At 34.4% G+C, this 18,284-nt stretch overlaps 1 protein-coding gene across 1 annotated transcript in view; it reads right to left on the bottom strand.

Moving 5' to 3' along the window:
* Positions 1-18,284, bottom strand: part of ATRNL1 (attractin like 1) — a 675,777-nt gene that overhangs the window by 617,104 nt on the left and 40,389 nt on the right. The window contains exons 6-7 of the mRNA XM_024756087.1: positions 9,051-9,225; positions 6,395-6,482 (exon numbers count right to left, since the gene is read on the bottom strand). Of these exons, the coding sequence (XP_024611855.1) occupies positions 6,395-6,482; positions 9,051-9,225 (263 nt within the window). The remainder of the gene's footprint in view (positions 1-6,394; positions 6,483-9,050; positions 9,226-18,284) is intronic.

Here is an 18,284-nt window from a genome sequence, read left to right as displayed (position 1 = left end):
GGAGGGACATGAAGGAACGGAAGGGAAGTGGGCCAGCGCTTTCCCTGTCCACTTAGGCACTGGGAAGACTGTTGGGCTCCCGGGCCTAATCCTCTGCCCTCGGAGCCTCCCTCCTGCCATGCAGAGCCCAAACCCTGCCCTGCACTCCCACCCAGGGCCCTACCTCTACACATGGAGACCCCCTCCAACAGGCTGGGCCTAAACCCCACAAACACACCCTCACCCAGGGCCTTACCCCTCCAAACTCTGGAATTCCACTCTCCAGAGGCCCTCCTTTCCACTTGCTGCCTCTCCCCTCCTGCCAGGTCCTAAGCAGAGGCCCTGCCCTACGCTTGAACATCATCGCCCCACACACGCCCGGCCCCCCGGGCCTTTTCTGGTTGCCTGGGTCCTGAGCCTAGGCCCTGCCCCATGCTCAAATGTCACACCCCGCACCCGCCTAGGTCCCGCCCCACCCTAAACCCCACCCCTGCCTAAGTTCCACCCCTGCCTAAACTCCTCCCACATAGCCAAGGCTTTTTTTATTCTTTTTCTGCTTTTAGATTGGGGTTCTGCTTTACCTTGTTGATTCATTTATATTTTTATTTTTCCTAGTAAATCTTTTATTTTTCTAATTTTATTTTATTCTTTATACTTTGTTATTGTTCCCTCCTTTTGGCTTGTTCCCCCTACCTTTTTTTTTCTGTTTTCTGTTGTGGTTTTATTTTACCTTGCTGCAATTATATTTTTACTTTTCCTAATATATCTTTTATCTTTCAAATCTTTTTGTTTTTTTATTCTTTGATATCATACTGCTCCTTTTCTCTTTCTTTCTTTCTTTTTTTTTTGCTTGGTTCCCAGGCCAGAGATAGGGCCCAAGCTCCTGCGGTGGGAGCTCCAAGTCCAACCCAGTGGATTAACAGAGAACCTCACACCCTAGGGAATATTAATCAGAGTAAGGCCTCCCAGAGGTCCTCATCTCAGCACCAAGGCCCAGCTCTATCCAACTGCCTGCAAACTCCAGGGCTGGACACCTAAGGCCAAACAACCGGTAAGACAGGAATACAGCCCCAACCATCAAAAAAAAGAAACGACAAGAAAATATACTACAGACAAAGAAGCAAGGTAAAAACCTACAAGACCAAATAAATGAAGATGAAATAGGCAACATACCAGAAAAAGAATTCATAGTGATAGTATAGATGATCCAAATTCTCAGAAACAGAATGGAGAAAATACAAGAAACATTTAACAAGGATCTAGAAGAACTAAATAGCAAATAGTGATGAACAACACAATAACTGATATTAAAAATACTCCAGAAGGAATCAATAGCAGAATAACTGAGGCAGAAGAACAGATGAGTGAGCTGGAAGATAAAATGGAGGAAATAGCTGCTAGGGAGCAGAATAAAGAAAAAAGAATGAAAAGAATTGAGGACAGTTTCAGAGACCTCTGGGACAACATTAAACACACCAACATTCGAGTTATAGGGGTCCCAGAGAAAGGAGAGAAAAAGAAAGGGTCTGAGAATATATTTGAAGAGATTATAGTCAAAAACTTCCCTAACATGGGAAAGGAAATAGTCAATCAAGTCCAGGAAGCGCAGAGTCCCATACAGGATAAAGCCAAAGACAAACATGCCGAGACACATATTAATCAAACTATCAAAAATTAAATACAAAGAAAAAATACTAAAAGCAGCAAGAGAAAAGCAACAAATAACATACAAGGGAATCCCCATAAGGTTAACAGCTAATCTTTCAGCAGAAACTCTGAAAGCCAGAAGGGGGTGGCAGGACATATTTAAAGTGATGAAAGGGAAAAACCTACAACCAAGATTACTCTACCCAGCAAGGATCTCATTCAGATTTGATGGAGAAGTCAAAAGCTTTTCAGACAAGCAAAAGCTAAGAGAATTCAGCACCACCAAACCAGCTTTACAACAAATGCTACAGAAACTTCTCTAGGCAGGAAACACAGGATAAGGGAAAGACTTACAAAAACAAACATAAAACAATTAAGAAAATGGTAACAGGAACATACATATCGATAATTACCTTAAATGTAAATGGATTAAATGCTCCAACCAAAAGACACAGACTGGGTGAATGGATACAAAAACAATACCTGTATATATGCTATCCACAAGAGACCCACTTCAGACCTAGGGACACATACAGACTGAAAGTGAGGGGATGGAAAAAGATATTCCATGCAAATGGAAACCAAAAGAAAGCTGAAGTAGCAATTCTCATATCAGACAAAATAGACTTTAAAATAAAGGCTATTCAAGAGACAAAGAAGGACACTACATAATGATCAAGGGATCAATCCAAGAAGAAGATATAACAATGGTAAATATTTATGCACCCAACATAGGAGCACCTTAATACATAAGGCAAATGCTAACAGCCATAAAAGGGGAAATCGACAGTAACACAATTATAGTAGGGGACTTTAACACCCCACTTTCACCAATGGACAGACCATCCAAAATGAAATAAATAAGGAAATACAAGCTTTAAATGACAAATTAAACAAAATGGACTTAATTGATATTTATAGGACATTCCATCCAAAAACAATAGAATACACTTTCTTCTCAAATGCTCATGGAACATTCTCCAGGATAGACCATATCTTGGGTCACAGATCAAGCCTTGGTAAATTTAATAAAATTGAAATTGTACTAAGTATCTTTTCTGACCACAACACTATGAGACTAGATATCAATTACAGGAAAAAAACTGTAAAAAATACAAACACATGGAGGCTACACAATACGCTACGAAATAACCAAGAGATCACTGAAGAAATCAAAGAGGAAATCAAAAAATACTTAGAAACAAATGACAAAGAAGACACGACAACCCAAAACCTATGGGATGCAGCAAAAGCAGTTCTAAAAGGGAAGTTTATAGCAATACAATCCTACTTCCAGAAACAAGAAAAACCTCAAATAAACAACCTAACCTTACACCTAAAGCAATCAGAGAAAGAAGAACCAAAAAAACTCCCAAGTTAGCAGAAGGAAAGAAATCATATATATCAGATCATAAATAAATGAAAAAGAAATGAAGGAAATAATAGCAAAGATCAATAAAACTAAAAGCTGGTTCTTTGAGATGTACAAGCAGTTCATGCAGCTCAATATCAAAAAAACAAACAACCCAATCCAAAAATGGGCAGAAGACCTAAATAGACATTTCTTCAAAGAAGAAATACAGATTGCCAACAAACCGATGAAAGGATGCTCAACATCACTAATCATTAGAGAAATGCAAATCAAAATTATAATCAGGTATCACCTCACAATGGCCATCATCAAAAAATCTACAAACAATAAATGCTGCAGAGGGTGTGGAGAGGCACTGTTGGTGAGAATGTAAATTGATACAGCCACTATGAAGAACAGTACAGAGGTTCCTTAAAAAACTAAAAATAGAATTATCATATGACCCAGCAATCCCACAACTGGGCATATACACTGAGAAAACCATAATTCAAAAAGAATCATGTACCACAATATTCACTGCAGCACTATTTACAGTAGACAGGACGTGGTAGCAACCTAAGTGTCCATCAACAGATGAATGGATAAAGAAGATGTTGCACCTATATACAGTGGAATATTATTCAGCCATAGAAAGAAACGAAATTGAGTTATTTGTAATGAGGTGGATGGACCTAAGTCTGTCATACAGAGTGAAGTAAGTCAGAAAGAGAAAAACAAATACCGTATGCCAACACATATATATATGTAATCTAAAAAAAAAATGGTTCTGATGAACCTAGGGGCAGGACAGGAATAAAGACACAGACATAGAGAATGGCCTTGAGGACACAGGGAGGGGCAAGGGTGACAGCTGAAGGGTACAGGACTTCTTTACAAGGTGATGAAAATATTCTAAAATTGATTACGCAACACTGCAATTTTGACAAGCCTGCAAGAGATAATTGCACAACTCTGAAGATACTAAAAAGCATTCAGTTGTATATTTTAAACACATGAATTGTATCATATGCCAATTATATCTCAATAAAGCTGTTACAAGAAAATGAAATAAATCAAAAAACTGAAAGAAAACAAAGAAACATATATCCACATACATATGTACATAGAGAGATTTTTATTTAATTTCTTAAACATGTATATGCATAGCACAAAACAGTGGTAGTTTATTCTTTACATTGCTCCTGTGTTTTCCTAATTTTCTTAAACAAGCACAGAAAATATATAAGTTCTGATTTGAAGAATATAGTCACAGTCCACAAAACACATGAATTTTTGTTGATTCAAAATAAAAACCAATTAAATAGCCTGATTTTTTTTTTTTTTTTTGCAGTACGTGGGCCTCTCACTGTTGTGGCCTCTCCCGTTGCGGAGCACAGGCTCCGATTGCGCAGGCTCAGCGGCCATGGCGCACGGGCCCAGCCGCTCTGCAGCATGTGTGATCTTCCCAGACCAGGGCACGAACCCGTGTCCCCTGCATCGGCAGGCGGACTCTCAACCACTGCGCCACCAGGGAAGCCCCAATAGCCTGATTTTAATCATGCTAAATTCATGAACCCCACAAATACATAAAAATAACTGATTAAAAGCAATCCCTATCAAAATCCCAATGACATTTTTCATAAGTAGAAAAATCCATCCTAAATTATTATGGAATCTTAAGGGACCCTGAATAGATGAAACAAACTTGAAAAACAAGACTGAAGTTGGAGATCTCACATTTCTACATTTCAAAACTTACTACAAAACTACACTAATCAAAACAGTGTGGTACTGGAATAAACACAGATCTAGATCAAAGGACTAGAGAGCTCAGAAATAAATCTTTGCATATATGATCAAATGCTTTCAACAAGAGTGCCAAGACCATTTAATGGGGGAAAAGTCTTTTCAACAAATAGTGCAGGGAAAACTGAATATCCATATGTAAGAGAAAAAAAATTGGACCCTTACTTTATACCCTAAACAAAAATTAACTCAAAACAGATTAAAGACCTAAGAACTAAAACTTCACAATTCTTAAAAGAAAACATAGGGAAAAGGCTTCATAATATTGGATTTGGCAATGATTTCTTGGATATGACACCAAAAGCACTGGCAACAAAAGAAAAAACAGATAAATTGAACTGTGTCAAAATTAAAAACCTGCCCATCAAAGGACACTATCAATAGAGTGAAAAAGCCCACAGGATGAGAGAAAATATTTGCAAATAATATATCCAATTAGGGGATAAAATCCAGAATATATAAAGAACTCCTACAACTCAACACCAAAAAAAAGTTTAAAATGGGCAAAAGACTTGAATATATGTTTATCCAGAGAAAGCATACAAATAGCCAATAAGCACTTGAAAAGATGTTACGTACCACTAATCATTAAGGAAATACAAATCAAAACCACTATGAGATACTGCTTTACATCCATCAGGATGGCTATTATAGGAAGGAAGGAAAGAAGGAAAGAAGGAAGGAAGGAAGGAAGAGGAAAATAACAAGTGTTGACAAGGATATGGAGGAATTGAAACCTTTGTGCACTGCTGGCAGGAATGTAAAATTGTTACAGCTGCTGTGGAAAACAATATAGCAGTTCCTCAAAAAATTTAAAATAGAATTACCATACAATCCAGCAAGTCCACTTCTGGCTATCTATCCAAAAGAATTGAAATCAGGGACTTGAAAAGATAGTTGTATACCCATGTTCATAGTAGCATTATTCATAATAGCCAAAAAGGTGGAAGCAACCCAAGTATCTATTGATGGATGAATGGATAAACAAAATGCAGTGCAATATATACATACAACAGAACATTATTCAGACGTAAAAAGGAAGGAAATTCTGACACATGCTACAAGATGGATGAATCTTGAGGACACCATGCCAAGTGAAATAAGCCAGTCATTAAAGGACAAACACTGTATGATTTCACTTATATGAGGTACCTAGAATAGTCAAATTCACAGAGACAGAAAGCAGAATGGTAGTTTGCAAGGTATGGGGAAAGGGGGAAATGAGGAGTTACTGTATGGGTATAGAGTTTCAGTTTTGTAAGATGAAAAGAGGTCTGAAAATAACAGTAATGGCTGTACAACAACTTGAATATACTTAATACCACTGAATTAATTCTACTTTTAAAAATGGTTAATATGGTAAAGTTTTGTTGTGTATATCATGGACAAAAACTCAACCTTCATTTCTTCTCATGTTCAATGGCGGACTGTATTAAAATCTTTTTATTTTTACTAAAATAGTATAAAAGTCTTTGACATCTCAAGTTATTGTGATTCATATGATCTACTGTTCTTATTAAATATTTGAAATAAATCTGAGATTTAGTATTTCTTCCTCTAAAGTCTAAAAAAAGAAAAAAAAAAGATTAAAATTTAAAGCAGGATTCATACCTGATATAAAGCAAGAGAATGCCCATATCTCTGGAGAGGTCCCCTTGATACAGTTCCTACATTCCATATACTGCTTTCTAAATTGTAACTAAAAACAAGAAAAAAAAATAACTTCATAAGCTAAGATTCATTTTCAGTTTTGTAATTTGCATATGCTTTCTTGTATTTAAATATTCATTAATTCAAAAACAATTAGAATAAACTCATAATTTCATATACCATATTAGAAATTTCTAATAGAGACTCATTCAAGATATACCTAGTCTAAATTAGGATTCAATCATTCGAATGTATAATATACAATAACTTGACTAGGCTATTTATTACCGGAGTTAATTTGTTCTGAACCAGCCGATTAACCTAAACAATAGTGAGCTCTTCTACACTTTTAAAGTCACCTGGGCCTCCTTGAAGCTCCTACCTTAAGGTTTTTGTCTGGCTTTCTTCTCTGCCAATGTCTGACCCCTTCAAGTCTTTGCTCAGCTCTCACCTTTCCCATGAAGCCTACACCACTACATTTGTGAGTGCAACTCCTCCTCTTTGGCATTCCTGATTTGCTTACCCCTGCTACCTATCTTGCTATCTATCTATATCTGTATATGAATATATGTGCATATATATAATTTATTTATAATATACATATTTATCATGCTAATTACATTTTTTTCTAATTGCCTGTCCTTCCTCACTAACTTCACAAAGATGGGATATTCATTATGTCCACTGACAGATCCCAAGTACTAAGCACAAAGTAAGTGTTCAAAACAATTTGCTATGCCCATGAATACATATTAATTCTAATGTCGATGTATAAATATTCCGTAAAATACTCTCTAATTTAATAGACACTAATACAAAACTTTTATATTATTTACTGAATAATTTGTCTTAAGCATAACATCTACACCTCAATTAAATTCTACTACAGAAGATAAATCAACTTATAACTGACACCATCACTTCTAAAAGCTTTTAAACATCCTTACCTACAGCTAAACCACATTCAGAAAAATGAAAAAATATTCTCTAACCTGTGAAAACAGCAACAAAGTTGCTGATTACTTCTAAGCTGATACCTCTAGTTTACTATAAAACTAAATAAACACTGTAACCAAAAGAATCAGATTTCAGACAAAAAAAAAAATTAAACTATCTGGTTCAAATAGAAAATATATGTTTAGGAGAATATCAAGTAAAATTCATCACTTAATTTAAAATATGCTATTTAACTTGTACAGAACACAAACTTTTAGGATCTCCATGTTTCCTTGACAACTATACTCTGTCTTCACAACTCTACTTTGCAAATACCACAGTTTAATCCAAAGTTCTACTTTATTTTCCCAACCTTTTCATTTTCATGAATCATAGTTAATTTCCTTTTCTTTTCCACATTTAACTCTTGGTTCCTCAGGTTCTTTGCATATCTTAACAATTCATTTTAATCCTACCAACTCTCTTTCAATTCTTTCTACTATATTTTATCCTTCATTTATTGTGTTACAGAATTCTAATTGTTCACTTAAATATTTACCTAAAATTCTTCCCCCTTCTCTCCAGAATTTATTTTATTTTATTTCATACTTTAATTCCAGTCTTATTCAATCATAGTTTTAAAGCAATCTCCTCTTATAACACAGAATTTTTTTGATCCCCAAAATTAACAGGACGAATATTTTCAGATATTAGAGTTTACAGATAAAATACAGAATGCCCAGTTAAACCTGAATTTCAGATAAACAACAATTTTTTTAGTATAAGTATGATCCATGCAATATTTGGGACAAAACCAAAAAATAAAATAAAATTATGAGGGCTATGCATACTAAAAAATTATTCACTGTTGATCTAAAATTCAAATTTAACTGTGTGTCCTGTATATTTATCTACTGAATATGGCAACCCTTTTGGGTATACACCATTATGGTACACTGTCCAGGGTCAGTTCCAACTGATTGATGCCCAAGTTGCATCAGTTATTACATATTATGAATATCACCCCTGAAAACAACATTGATAATCAAATTATTCTTATTTCCTCTTTTATTCTATTATTGAATAGTATTGAATAGTTCATAAAATAAAATTATCAGCTGAAAAAATCAGATAAAGCTAGCATCCATGCAGTTCTCCTTGTCATCTAATCACGCAAAGGACAATCTCTATTGAGTCAACAGTAAATGCATAACCTATCTTATAATACTGGCACTGTTCTCCCAACAAAAGCTTGTAAAGTAAATGCAAAGTAAAAGTTTAGGTAAATTAAAATTTGCAGAAAAACTGAAAGTACTTTTATATAAGCAATTATACTTCATTCTGAAAAAATAAAAGGTAGCAGTATTCATAATGCCCAATATAGGCTTGGCCCGGCCTGGGCTTATTTAAAGTTAATATTTTCTTATTCAGAATTTATTTAAAAAGTTAATGAAATATCTATATAGAACAAACCTATATGCCCAATGATAAATAACTTATTGATACACTGAGTTTATATATTCTCAAATCAGTCCTATGTGGCAAACAGATATATTACAAAAATAATCATTCATAAATTTGTATATCAATAACATAGGGCATTTAGGATAGTCTTATTACCGAAAAATATCCAGCCTAAAAATTAGACTGTGAAAATCTGAAAAACAAAAAGAAAACTTACTTCAGGACCATTTGAAAAGAACTGTAGTTAAAAGTATATCCACCAATCACCCACATAAATTTCCCATGTAAAACAGCTTTATGGGAAGCCCGACCTACAGAAGGACTGAAGGGTTTAACATTTGGCAGAATCCAGTAAGACTCAGTGGAAGGAACATTCAAAGAACAATCAGGACCTATTTAAAAAAATCAAACAACACAATGCATTAAACAAAGACCTTAGATTGTAGAAACAGAATACATGGATTAAGAGAATTTAAGAATCCAATGCTCATCTTATTAATAAATATAATGTACATAAATGGTCTGAAATATAACTTACAGGAAAAACTCTAAAAGCAAATGTAATGCTTACAGAGGAAAAAATCAAACACTCAAATCAGACTTGGATACGTTCAAATAAATAATACAATCTGAAAGAATTACTTAAATGATATAAATTTCAGATTTATTTCAGTATGCTAATAGGATATTCGAACAGTAAACGATGTACTCAAATCCCAGTTCTGTCTCTTACTAAAAGTGTGACCTTGGGAAAGTCTGCTTACCTTTGCCATCATCACGCCTTCATCTATAAAACAGAAATAACAATCTATCTCCTAAGGATTATTATAAATATTTAATTTTTTTTAAGACAGTGGAAATTAAAGCATTCATAAATTGTGAAATATAAAAATAAAATTACATTTTTTCTTAGCATCATTCTTATTAAGAACAACCAAAATTGGCATCAGTAGAGAGGCTTATTATCCTCAAACAGAAAATATTATTATGCATAATAAAATAAAAACTATTAATGAGTGCAGGATAACGTAAATACTCTAAGTTAAAAACACTGCCTTTTCCTATCCATGTTCATGATGTTACTCATGAGTCTTGGTTCCTCACCTGTAAAATGCAGCAGGCTAGGCTAGATCAGTGTTTCTCAAACTTAAGTTACGGAAGGAATGCTCCTAAAGGAAATGTATTTTCATCAAATTTAAGGGCTCACAGATTATTTTAATTCTAATGAAACTAATATGCTTAAACAAAAACTAGAAATAAATTCCTTATGTTTAAAGTTCTTTTATAAATATAAAACCAACATAAACTTATAAATTATGTATATAAACAACTTATAAAATCATTAAAATTAATTTTTTCTTAAAATGATGGATGGTGTTGTTCTGCTCAAAGTAAATCATTGGTCCTAAGTGGAAAATGATATCAATTCCATAGCACCTTTTTTATGCAACTTTAAGATACTTATATTATTTTGACAACATAATTCTCCCAGCACTTTTCTTTCATCTATCTTTTACAAACCTTTTTTATCCATAAAATATGCCATAACATCTGTTGACCTTCACTTATCACAAAAGTATCAGTACTCTTCAATATTCTTTTTAGCCTGCAATAAGGATACTACTTGGTCCTAACTAAATAGTCAACACAAATGCTGGCACTGCAATCAAGTGGCATTTTTATACAATTATGAGATCAATCACTTGATGTTAAATTTTCTTGTATCAAAAAGTTTTAGATTATCACTGAATCACAAAATTTTAAAGCTTCCAAACAGACCCTAATTTCAGAAATATTAGCCTTTACAGTTTTTATTTTCTCATTTGTTCACTCACCCGTGCATTCATTCATTCATCTTCCAAGTCCTTTTCAATGCTTACATTCTATGAGTCTGTATTTTTCAGGTACAAATTAGATAGCACCCTAGATTATCTCTTTGATAACAACACAATCTTTTAAATCAAATATAGAAAACTTTATAATTTCTGAGCGAAAAGACTGTGAACTATTCCTTAGTAACCAAAGAAATTAAAGGAACACACTGATTTTTTTTAAAATAAGTTAAAAAAAAATAAAAATAAAAAAAAAGAAATAAAAAGTTAAACTACAATTCTAAACCACTTAGAACTCATTTAACTCAGGTTGGCAAACAACAGCCCATGAGCAAAATCCAACCCACTACCTGCTTTTGTAATAAAGTTTCTTAAGAACACAGTATGCTCATTCATTTAAGTATTATCTATGGCTACTTCTGCAGTACTCAGCAGAGTTGAGTAGTTGCAACAGATATCATGCAATTCCCAAAGCCAAAAATAGTTACTATGTGGCCTTCTACAGAAAAGTTTACCAACCTCTAACTTAACTGAAGAGAAATAAGATCATATGGACAATTACACATAAGTGGTATACCTAATTGGTCTAAATGCTATATCTTGTTTTCTTAAAAAGAAAAATGTAGATTTATTTATATCAGGAATAATAAAGCAAAAAGAGTAAAATGTTAATAATAGGTTAATCTGGGTAAAGGACATTTGTATATTCTTTGTCCTTTTTTTTCAATTTTAGGTATTTTAGGTATCTATTCTTTTTTTAAATTTATTTATTTTATTTACTTATTATTTTTGGCTGCATTGGGCCTTCATTGCTGCACACAGGTTTTCTCTAGTTGCAGTGAGCAGGGGCTGCTCTTTGTTGCAGTGCGCGGGCTTCTCATTGTTGCGGAGCACGGGCTCTAGGTACGCAAGCGTCAATAGTTGTGGCATGCAGGCTCAGGAGCTGTGGCTCGCAGGCTCTAGAGCGCAGGGCTCTACATGTAATCACAAGTGTCCTTGTAAGACAGATTTGACTACAGAAGGAGAAATCAATATTACCACTAAGCAGGATGCTGTGCTCCATGCTTTGGAGATGGAGTAGGGGAAAAGAGCTAATGAATGTAGGGACTGAAACTCTATTACTGGAAAAGTCAAGGATGCAGATTCTTTCTTAGAGCCTCAGAAGGAGTGTGACCCTGCAAACACCTTGATTTGGGCTCAGTGAAACATATTTCAGACTTCTAACTTCCAGAATGGTAAGAGAATAATGAATGTGTGTTAAGACACCAAGTTTGTGGTAATTTGTTACAGCAATTATAGGAAACTAATGCTAATAACTAAATTTATAACTTCAGATAAATACTGTTATTTAATACAAGAAATTGGATTTTAGAGATTTTTAAATTTTTACTCTATAATCTAAAATATCTACTTTTCTATGCAAACCAGCAGTCAAATTCTTCCTGTTACTACCTTATTTTATGTAACTTCTAGCAGTTATTAGAAGGAATGGTCTATAGCCAAACTCTACAGATTGTCTTTATTTTACTCTAAATTAATAAGTTTATAAATAGAAAGATTTATGAATATGACTTAAAAGTGTAAGGAAAATTAGATGTCTTAATTTGTAGTTTTCTGCACTCGTAACTAAAATGATTAAAAATGTAAATTTATAAACTGAATATTAATTTAAAACACAAATAACTATAGAGAACACTTTATACACACAAAGGCTTCACCACCCATTAAGTATCATTTAAAGCCATCCAAGACTCCCTTTTTATAAAAACACATCCATGAAAAGTCTACCACTTCATTATCTGTCCTGTTATGGAACATCTCTGCATAATTCTCCCTGCATAAATTTTATCAATCAATATGGGAATCTCCTCAAGGTAAGCAGATCACAGCTGTCTTGAAAAAGATGTAATAAACTAATTCATATTACAGTGGGTTTTCATAAAGATTTAATATGCTACCTTTTCCATGGGTTAATCCAAAGAGCATAAATGAATTTCTAATGATGTAATTTTTGGCATTAGTGACAGGCTACTGCGAGACAAATTTTTGACACTGTTCTACAATCCAAAGTGGAATTATACTCATCCCTCTTAAATTTATACCTCCATCCTCACAATGTCTCTTGAATTCCAGACTCAAAGTGAAACTACCTACATGACATTTCCACTTGGATGTCTCATAATCATCTCAAACTTAACATGTCCAAAACTAAAATCTTGATTTTTTTCCCTCCCAAATCTGCTCCTTCACCGGTGTTTACCATCTCAGTAAACGGCACTTCCATTTACCCAGTTGCTCAGGGCAAAGATCTTGGAGCTATTCTTGAGTTCTCTTTTTCTCCCACACCCATATCCAACAAATCCTGGACTGACATTCATTACGTATGCAGGAATACAGCCTTTCCAACTGTTAAAACATGGAAATGCTTCACTGATTGTTGAGTAGATGCTGCTGCAGGTACCAGGCCTTCCCCTTCCCAGTTCCCCTGGCCCCTCTGAGATAATCCAGACTCTCCGCAAAAGACAACTAAAGGGGTAATGACTGGCACAGCATGGCTCATCCAGGATCCTGCCCCAGTGCTAAAGTCAGCATCAGTTTTGACTGGTTGGTGTCTAAGTGTCTGTACCTTACCAATTATAAACATTTTTAAATTCGATCACCTCTACCAGGCTCTAAACACTGATCCTTCCCTTTCCAACTACCATCCTAGTACAAGTCACCATCCAATCTCACCTGGACTACTGCAATAGTCTCCAAACTGGTCTCATTTCCATTCTTGCTGCCTTCCTATCACATTCAACTCTCCACAATGCAACCAGAATGATTAAAAATATAAATTTCCCTACTCAAAATCTTTCAATGATTTCCCATCCCACTAAAAATAAAAATCCTTAACACGGCCCACAACTCTTACATGACTGGCCTCAGTATTCACTTACTGCATGAATGAATGAATGAATGAAAATAACCTTAGAGCCATAAAAGATTAAGAGCAAGAGCTATGAAGTCAAACCTCGCTTTCCAACTTATTGGCTATGAAACCTTGGACGAATTAACTTCTCTAAACTTCAGTTTAATCATGGAGAGTATACACAGAAGAACATAGGATTCTGTGAAAATAAAATAAGATTGAATGAGATTGTACTTAATATTAAATACTATAATGAAACCTTCATAATAGTAACATTATTACTATTATGAAGTCCATCCTCTCATTTTTTTTTCCATCCTCTCATTTTAATACACAAGGAAACTAAGTATAATCAAGTCTACAGGCAAAATATGTTAATGAAGCCTAGCATTATTAGGTATAGTAAACATACATGCCAAAAGAAAACAGTAAAATTACAACTAAAAATTTCTATAATCAGAGATAAATACAATTGAGAAATAATTGCAAAGGACAAAACCTAGACTAAATAAAGTACTACAAAGTTTTGAAAGTTTCTCCAAAGCAATTCCAGAACTACTAAATTATATTCTTTCTTCCTTCCCAAAGTAGTCTATTTTGCACTGGAAAAGTTTTTCTAAAGGACTCTATCTCTGTTTTGATACTGGAAATCAGTACAAAAATTTTATTTGCTTTATACAAATTAGTTTTATAAAATAGCTTTTCTTCCATAAAGAAGGATAAAAATGTAAAGTCTTCAAGTGAGTTTAACAGCAATTCCCTGAATAGTACCTTTAGTGTAGTATATCAGCTAGATTTCTTTGGTTGTAAGCCACAGAAACTACTTTTGGCTAGGTTAAGGAAAAATGGATATTTGTTGAAAAAAACATGGGGAAATTCAAAGAATTTTTAAAAAGAGGCTGAAAACCAAGCTTAAAATAGACAGGTATCTGGATTTATCGTCCTATCAAGACTACTCTCAATGAGTGAAAGGCAATTTCCCACAAAGAAACTGGACTGCTAATAGGAAAGGAAAAGTATTCTGAGAAGGAAGATTTGAAGAGAGGTACATGTAACTTACTGTAATCACTCCAGAAATAGTCTTATGATCATATGGAATCTGAAGTTCTCCACAATAAAAGGCAAAATGAGATAACATCATTGCAAGAGTCCTATCTTCTAACATCATCAGAAAATTTTGATTTTGTTTCAGTTTCCAAAGTATTCTAAACATTTTCTAGGCATAAAGCGAATCTCCAAAGGACAGTTATCAACTTTAGTGTATTTTAAATGTCCACAGCTGTTCTGACAATATCCTAATTTTACAGAACAATGAATTTGTGAGTGGTAATCACTACACCAGATCTGTTCCAAGAATACTTGGTTCTCACAGTTTAGGCCAATGATGTGATTACAGTATGGAAAGGAACTGCCCTTCTGTTAGCAAAGATCAGTGCTTTCCAATTACTATTTTTGAGTGGTGAAAGGCTTGCAAACAAAGCTTTATAGACTGGTTCTGATTAGTTGAAAATGACAAATACAGAGATAGCTGGGATTGAAAGCAGGATTTGTTTATCCCACCTATCTAAGTCAGAGGCAATAAAGTAAGTGGTTGTAAATATTTCAACATTAGGTAACCTTCCACAAGGAAGGAACCTATGTCTAGCACAGAATATTTTGTGAATTTTATTGTGACCCATAGCCCTTTGTTCTATTTTCTCTCTCTACACTCCCTTCCCTCATGATCTCATCTGATCTCATGGCTTTAAGTATCATCAACCATTTCCAATTTAACATTTTTAAGCCAATCAGCCCCAAACAGTACAGACCTCTCTCCACTGAACTCCAACTGCCTTTTCAACATCTCCTCTTAGATGTCTAAAAGACATCTCAAACGTAACATACCAAATTCAAACTGATCTTCCTCCTAAAATCTTCCTCATGTCAACTGATGACAACTCTATCTTACTCTAAGGTCAAAAAAATCTTCAAGTCATCCTTGACTTTTTTCTTTCTCCCATCCCCCATATCCAATGCATCAACAAATCCTATTAACCCTGTTTTAAAATCACATTCAGTATTAAGCAATTCTTACCTTCCTTGCTGCCTGCACACACTGCTATCATTTCTCATCTAGATTATAATTACAGTAGTAGTCTCTTAACTGGTACTCTGCTTTCATAGTCTATTTTCAATACAGAAGTCAACAGGAACCTTTTAAAACTAAGTCAGATTATATCAATCGTCTGCTCAAAATTCTACAATGGCTCCCCATTTAACTTAGGGTAAAAGTCAAAATCCTTCCAATAGCCTACAGCACTAAGGCTTAGCTCATCTAGCTCCATTCCTCACAAACCTCCATCACTCCAGCACCTTACCTCCATATCCTCGATCATCTCCTTGCTCTGCAACTTCTCTGAGCTCATATCCGACAACCTGCCCCTCAGTCATTCAATTTCAGGCACACTGGCCTTTTGCTGGCCCTCACACACACGAGGCATGTTCCTGCCTTAGGGCCTTTGCCAATGGCTATTCCCTCTGCCTGAAATGCCCTTCTCCTAAATATCTATAGAGCTAACTCCCTCACTTGCTTCAAGTCTTTACTCAAATGTCACCTTCTCAATAAGGCCTAACCTGATCATTTTATTTAAAATTGTAACTCCCATCCCTAGATCTACCTATCCCTCCTTCTCAGCTCTACCTTATTTTTCCATTACACTTATCCCTTTCTAAAATATTATATGTATAATATATATGTTATGTTGATTATCTATGGTCTGTCTTTCTTAGCTTGAATGTAAGATCCACAAGGATCTTTACTTTCTTTGTTCTGTGATGTATTCAAAGGTCCTAGAATAGTACCTAGCACTTGGAAGAAGCTCTAAAATTTTTGTTACATAAAATGAACAAAAATAAATGAATGGATTAGTAAATAAAGCGTGTTATATATACATCCTCAATACTATTTTTAAACAACTTTTCAAGTAGCTGAGGAATAAAAACTTATTTTATTGGCTCTTGCAAAAAGTTGGATTTGCTGTTTTTGCTGGTTGGGGAAAATGAACAAAAAGAGAAGAATTTAATCTAGCACATTATCTGTTGCTTGTCTCTCCACAAAGTTAAATAGAGAGATCACGTTCATTATTATTAAATTTCTAAAGGGAAATGTAAGCTATGCTGTGGATTTCTTTAAAGCAACCTATAGTCTCGTGTACTTATACACACTATCCTAAAGTAACTAATTCTGTCCTAATATGTTACGTGACTAACCCAGAAAAAACATAATGTATGATAAAATATTCATGGATCTGAGCTAAAAGATTTTATATTTTTCTAAAACAAACAAAATCATCAAGTTTTTACAACTTAAATAATGCCAAGGAATCTAAGTGTGTGCTCTGGTAGTCAGTACTGCCACCCAATGGCAAATGCTAAAATCTAAAACCAAAGGACTGAAAGAAAATAACTGACCAGATGCTCAAATTCAAATGTTTCCCTCAATATTTAAAATTATGCTTTATATATCAAGTAAATTGCATAAGTTATTGGAGTACTAGTCTTCTAAAACATCTATACTTGAATGTCCACATATCACTAAACCAGCAACTAATACATTTCTAATTCATTCATTCAACAACAACAAAATTTGAGCGCCTACTACACAACAGGCACTACAGAAGATGCTGTAGGCATAAAGGTGATCAAAACAGTCATTCTTAACTTCATGGAGTTTGTATTCCAGTAGGAAAGATAATAAAGAATCACACAAACATAAATGTGATAAAAGCTATAAATTTAAAAGATAGGGTCCTATGAAAGTACGTGGGGGGATGTGACCCAGTCTTAGAATGTTAAGGGGTGAGGGTGTTGTAGGGGGAAGTGCAGAAATAAGAAAGGCCTTGAAATATTTAGGGACAATGAACATTCAAGGAACTGAGATAAATCCAAAGTGTAACTTTCAATAAAGAATTGGAAACACTATAAAAAACTATCAAATTACCTGATTTACATATTAAGATACTGTCTTTTAATCAATCATCTAAAGGCTGAAAACAACCAACTTCAATCCTTACATGAGAACAGTGTCTGAACCGCACTGAAAATGAACACTGAATATCTATAAAGAATATCCTGAAGACATGTAAAAGGGCTGAACGATAGGATTGAACAGGGCATTCTGGAATAGGAAAGGACCAGGGACAAATTTTAAATGGCTAAGCAATGGTCTTGTATATAAGACCTGGTAACCTGTTTTTCATCTCTATAAAACAGGTGGAAAATGTTTTGTTGTAATAGACTAAGGAAAGAATTGTACCCTGAAGACTGCTTGTTTATCTTTTCAACCTGTCTACTCCTACCATCTATTCCACATTGCAAAGCTTTTCTGAGTAGGCATGAGAGAACTATTCAGCCCATTCCTTGTCAATTATGGCAACAATCTACACTTTAAAATACTTGATTTGGATTTTTTAATTTATTTAGAAGATTCCAATCATTTGAACCCCCTTCCTAGTTTGGGGAAATCTCTCACTGTGTGAATTTTATTCAGAAACAGAATCCTTTCCCACTACACAATTCAGAAAAGTTAAATTCTCTATTTCTATATCTCAAGGCAGCCAAGCAAGTCATGGATAAGACCTAAGTTTAGCCAAGTAGATTTTATTAAGCAGGCCTTCAAATCTTCAAAAGTGATACAAAGATGTGGGGAGAATTTAGATTTTTTTCCACT

This window comes from Neophocaena asiaeorientalis, unplaced genomic scaffold (genome assembly GCF_003031525.2).
Source record: "Neophocaena asiaeorientalis asiaeorientalis breed wild unplaced genomic scaffold, Neophocaena_asiaeorientalis_V1.1 scaffold85, whole genome shotgun sequence".
In the NCBI taxonomy this organism is placed as follows: domain Eukaryota; kingdom Metazoa; phylum Chordata; class Mammalia; order Artiodactyla; family Phocoenidae; genus Neophocaena; species Neophocaena asiaeorientalis.
This window is presented reverse-complemented; position numbering and strand designations above follow the sequence as displayed.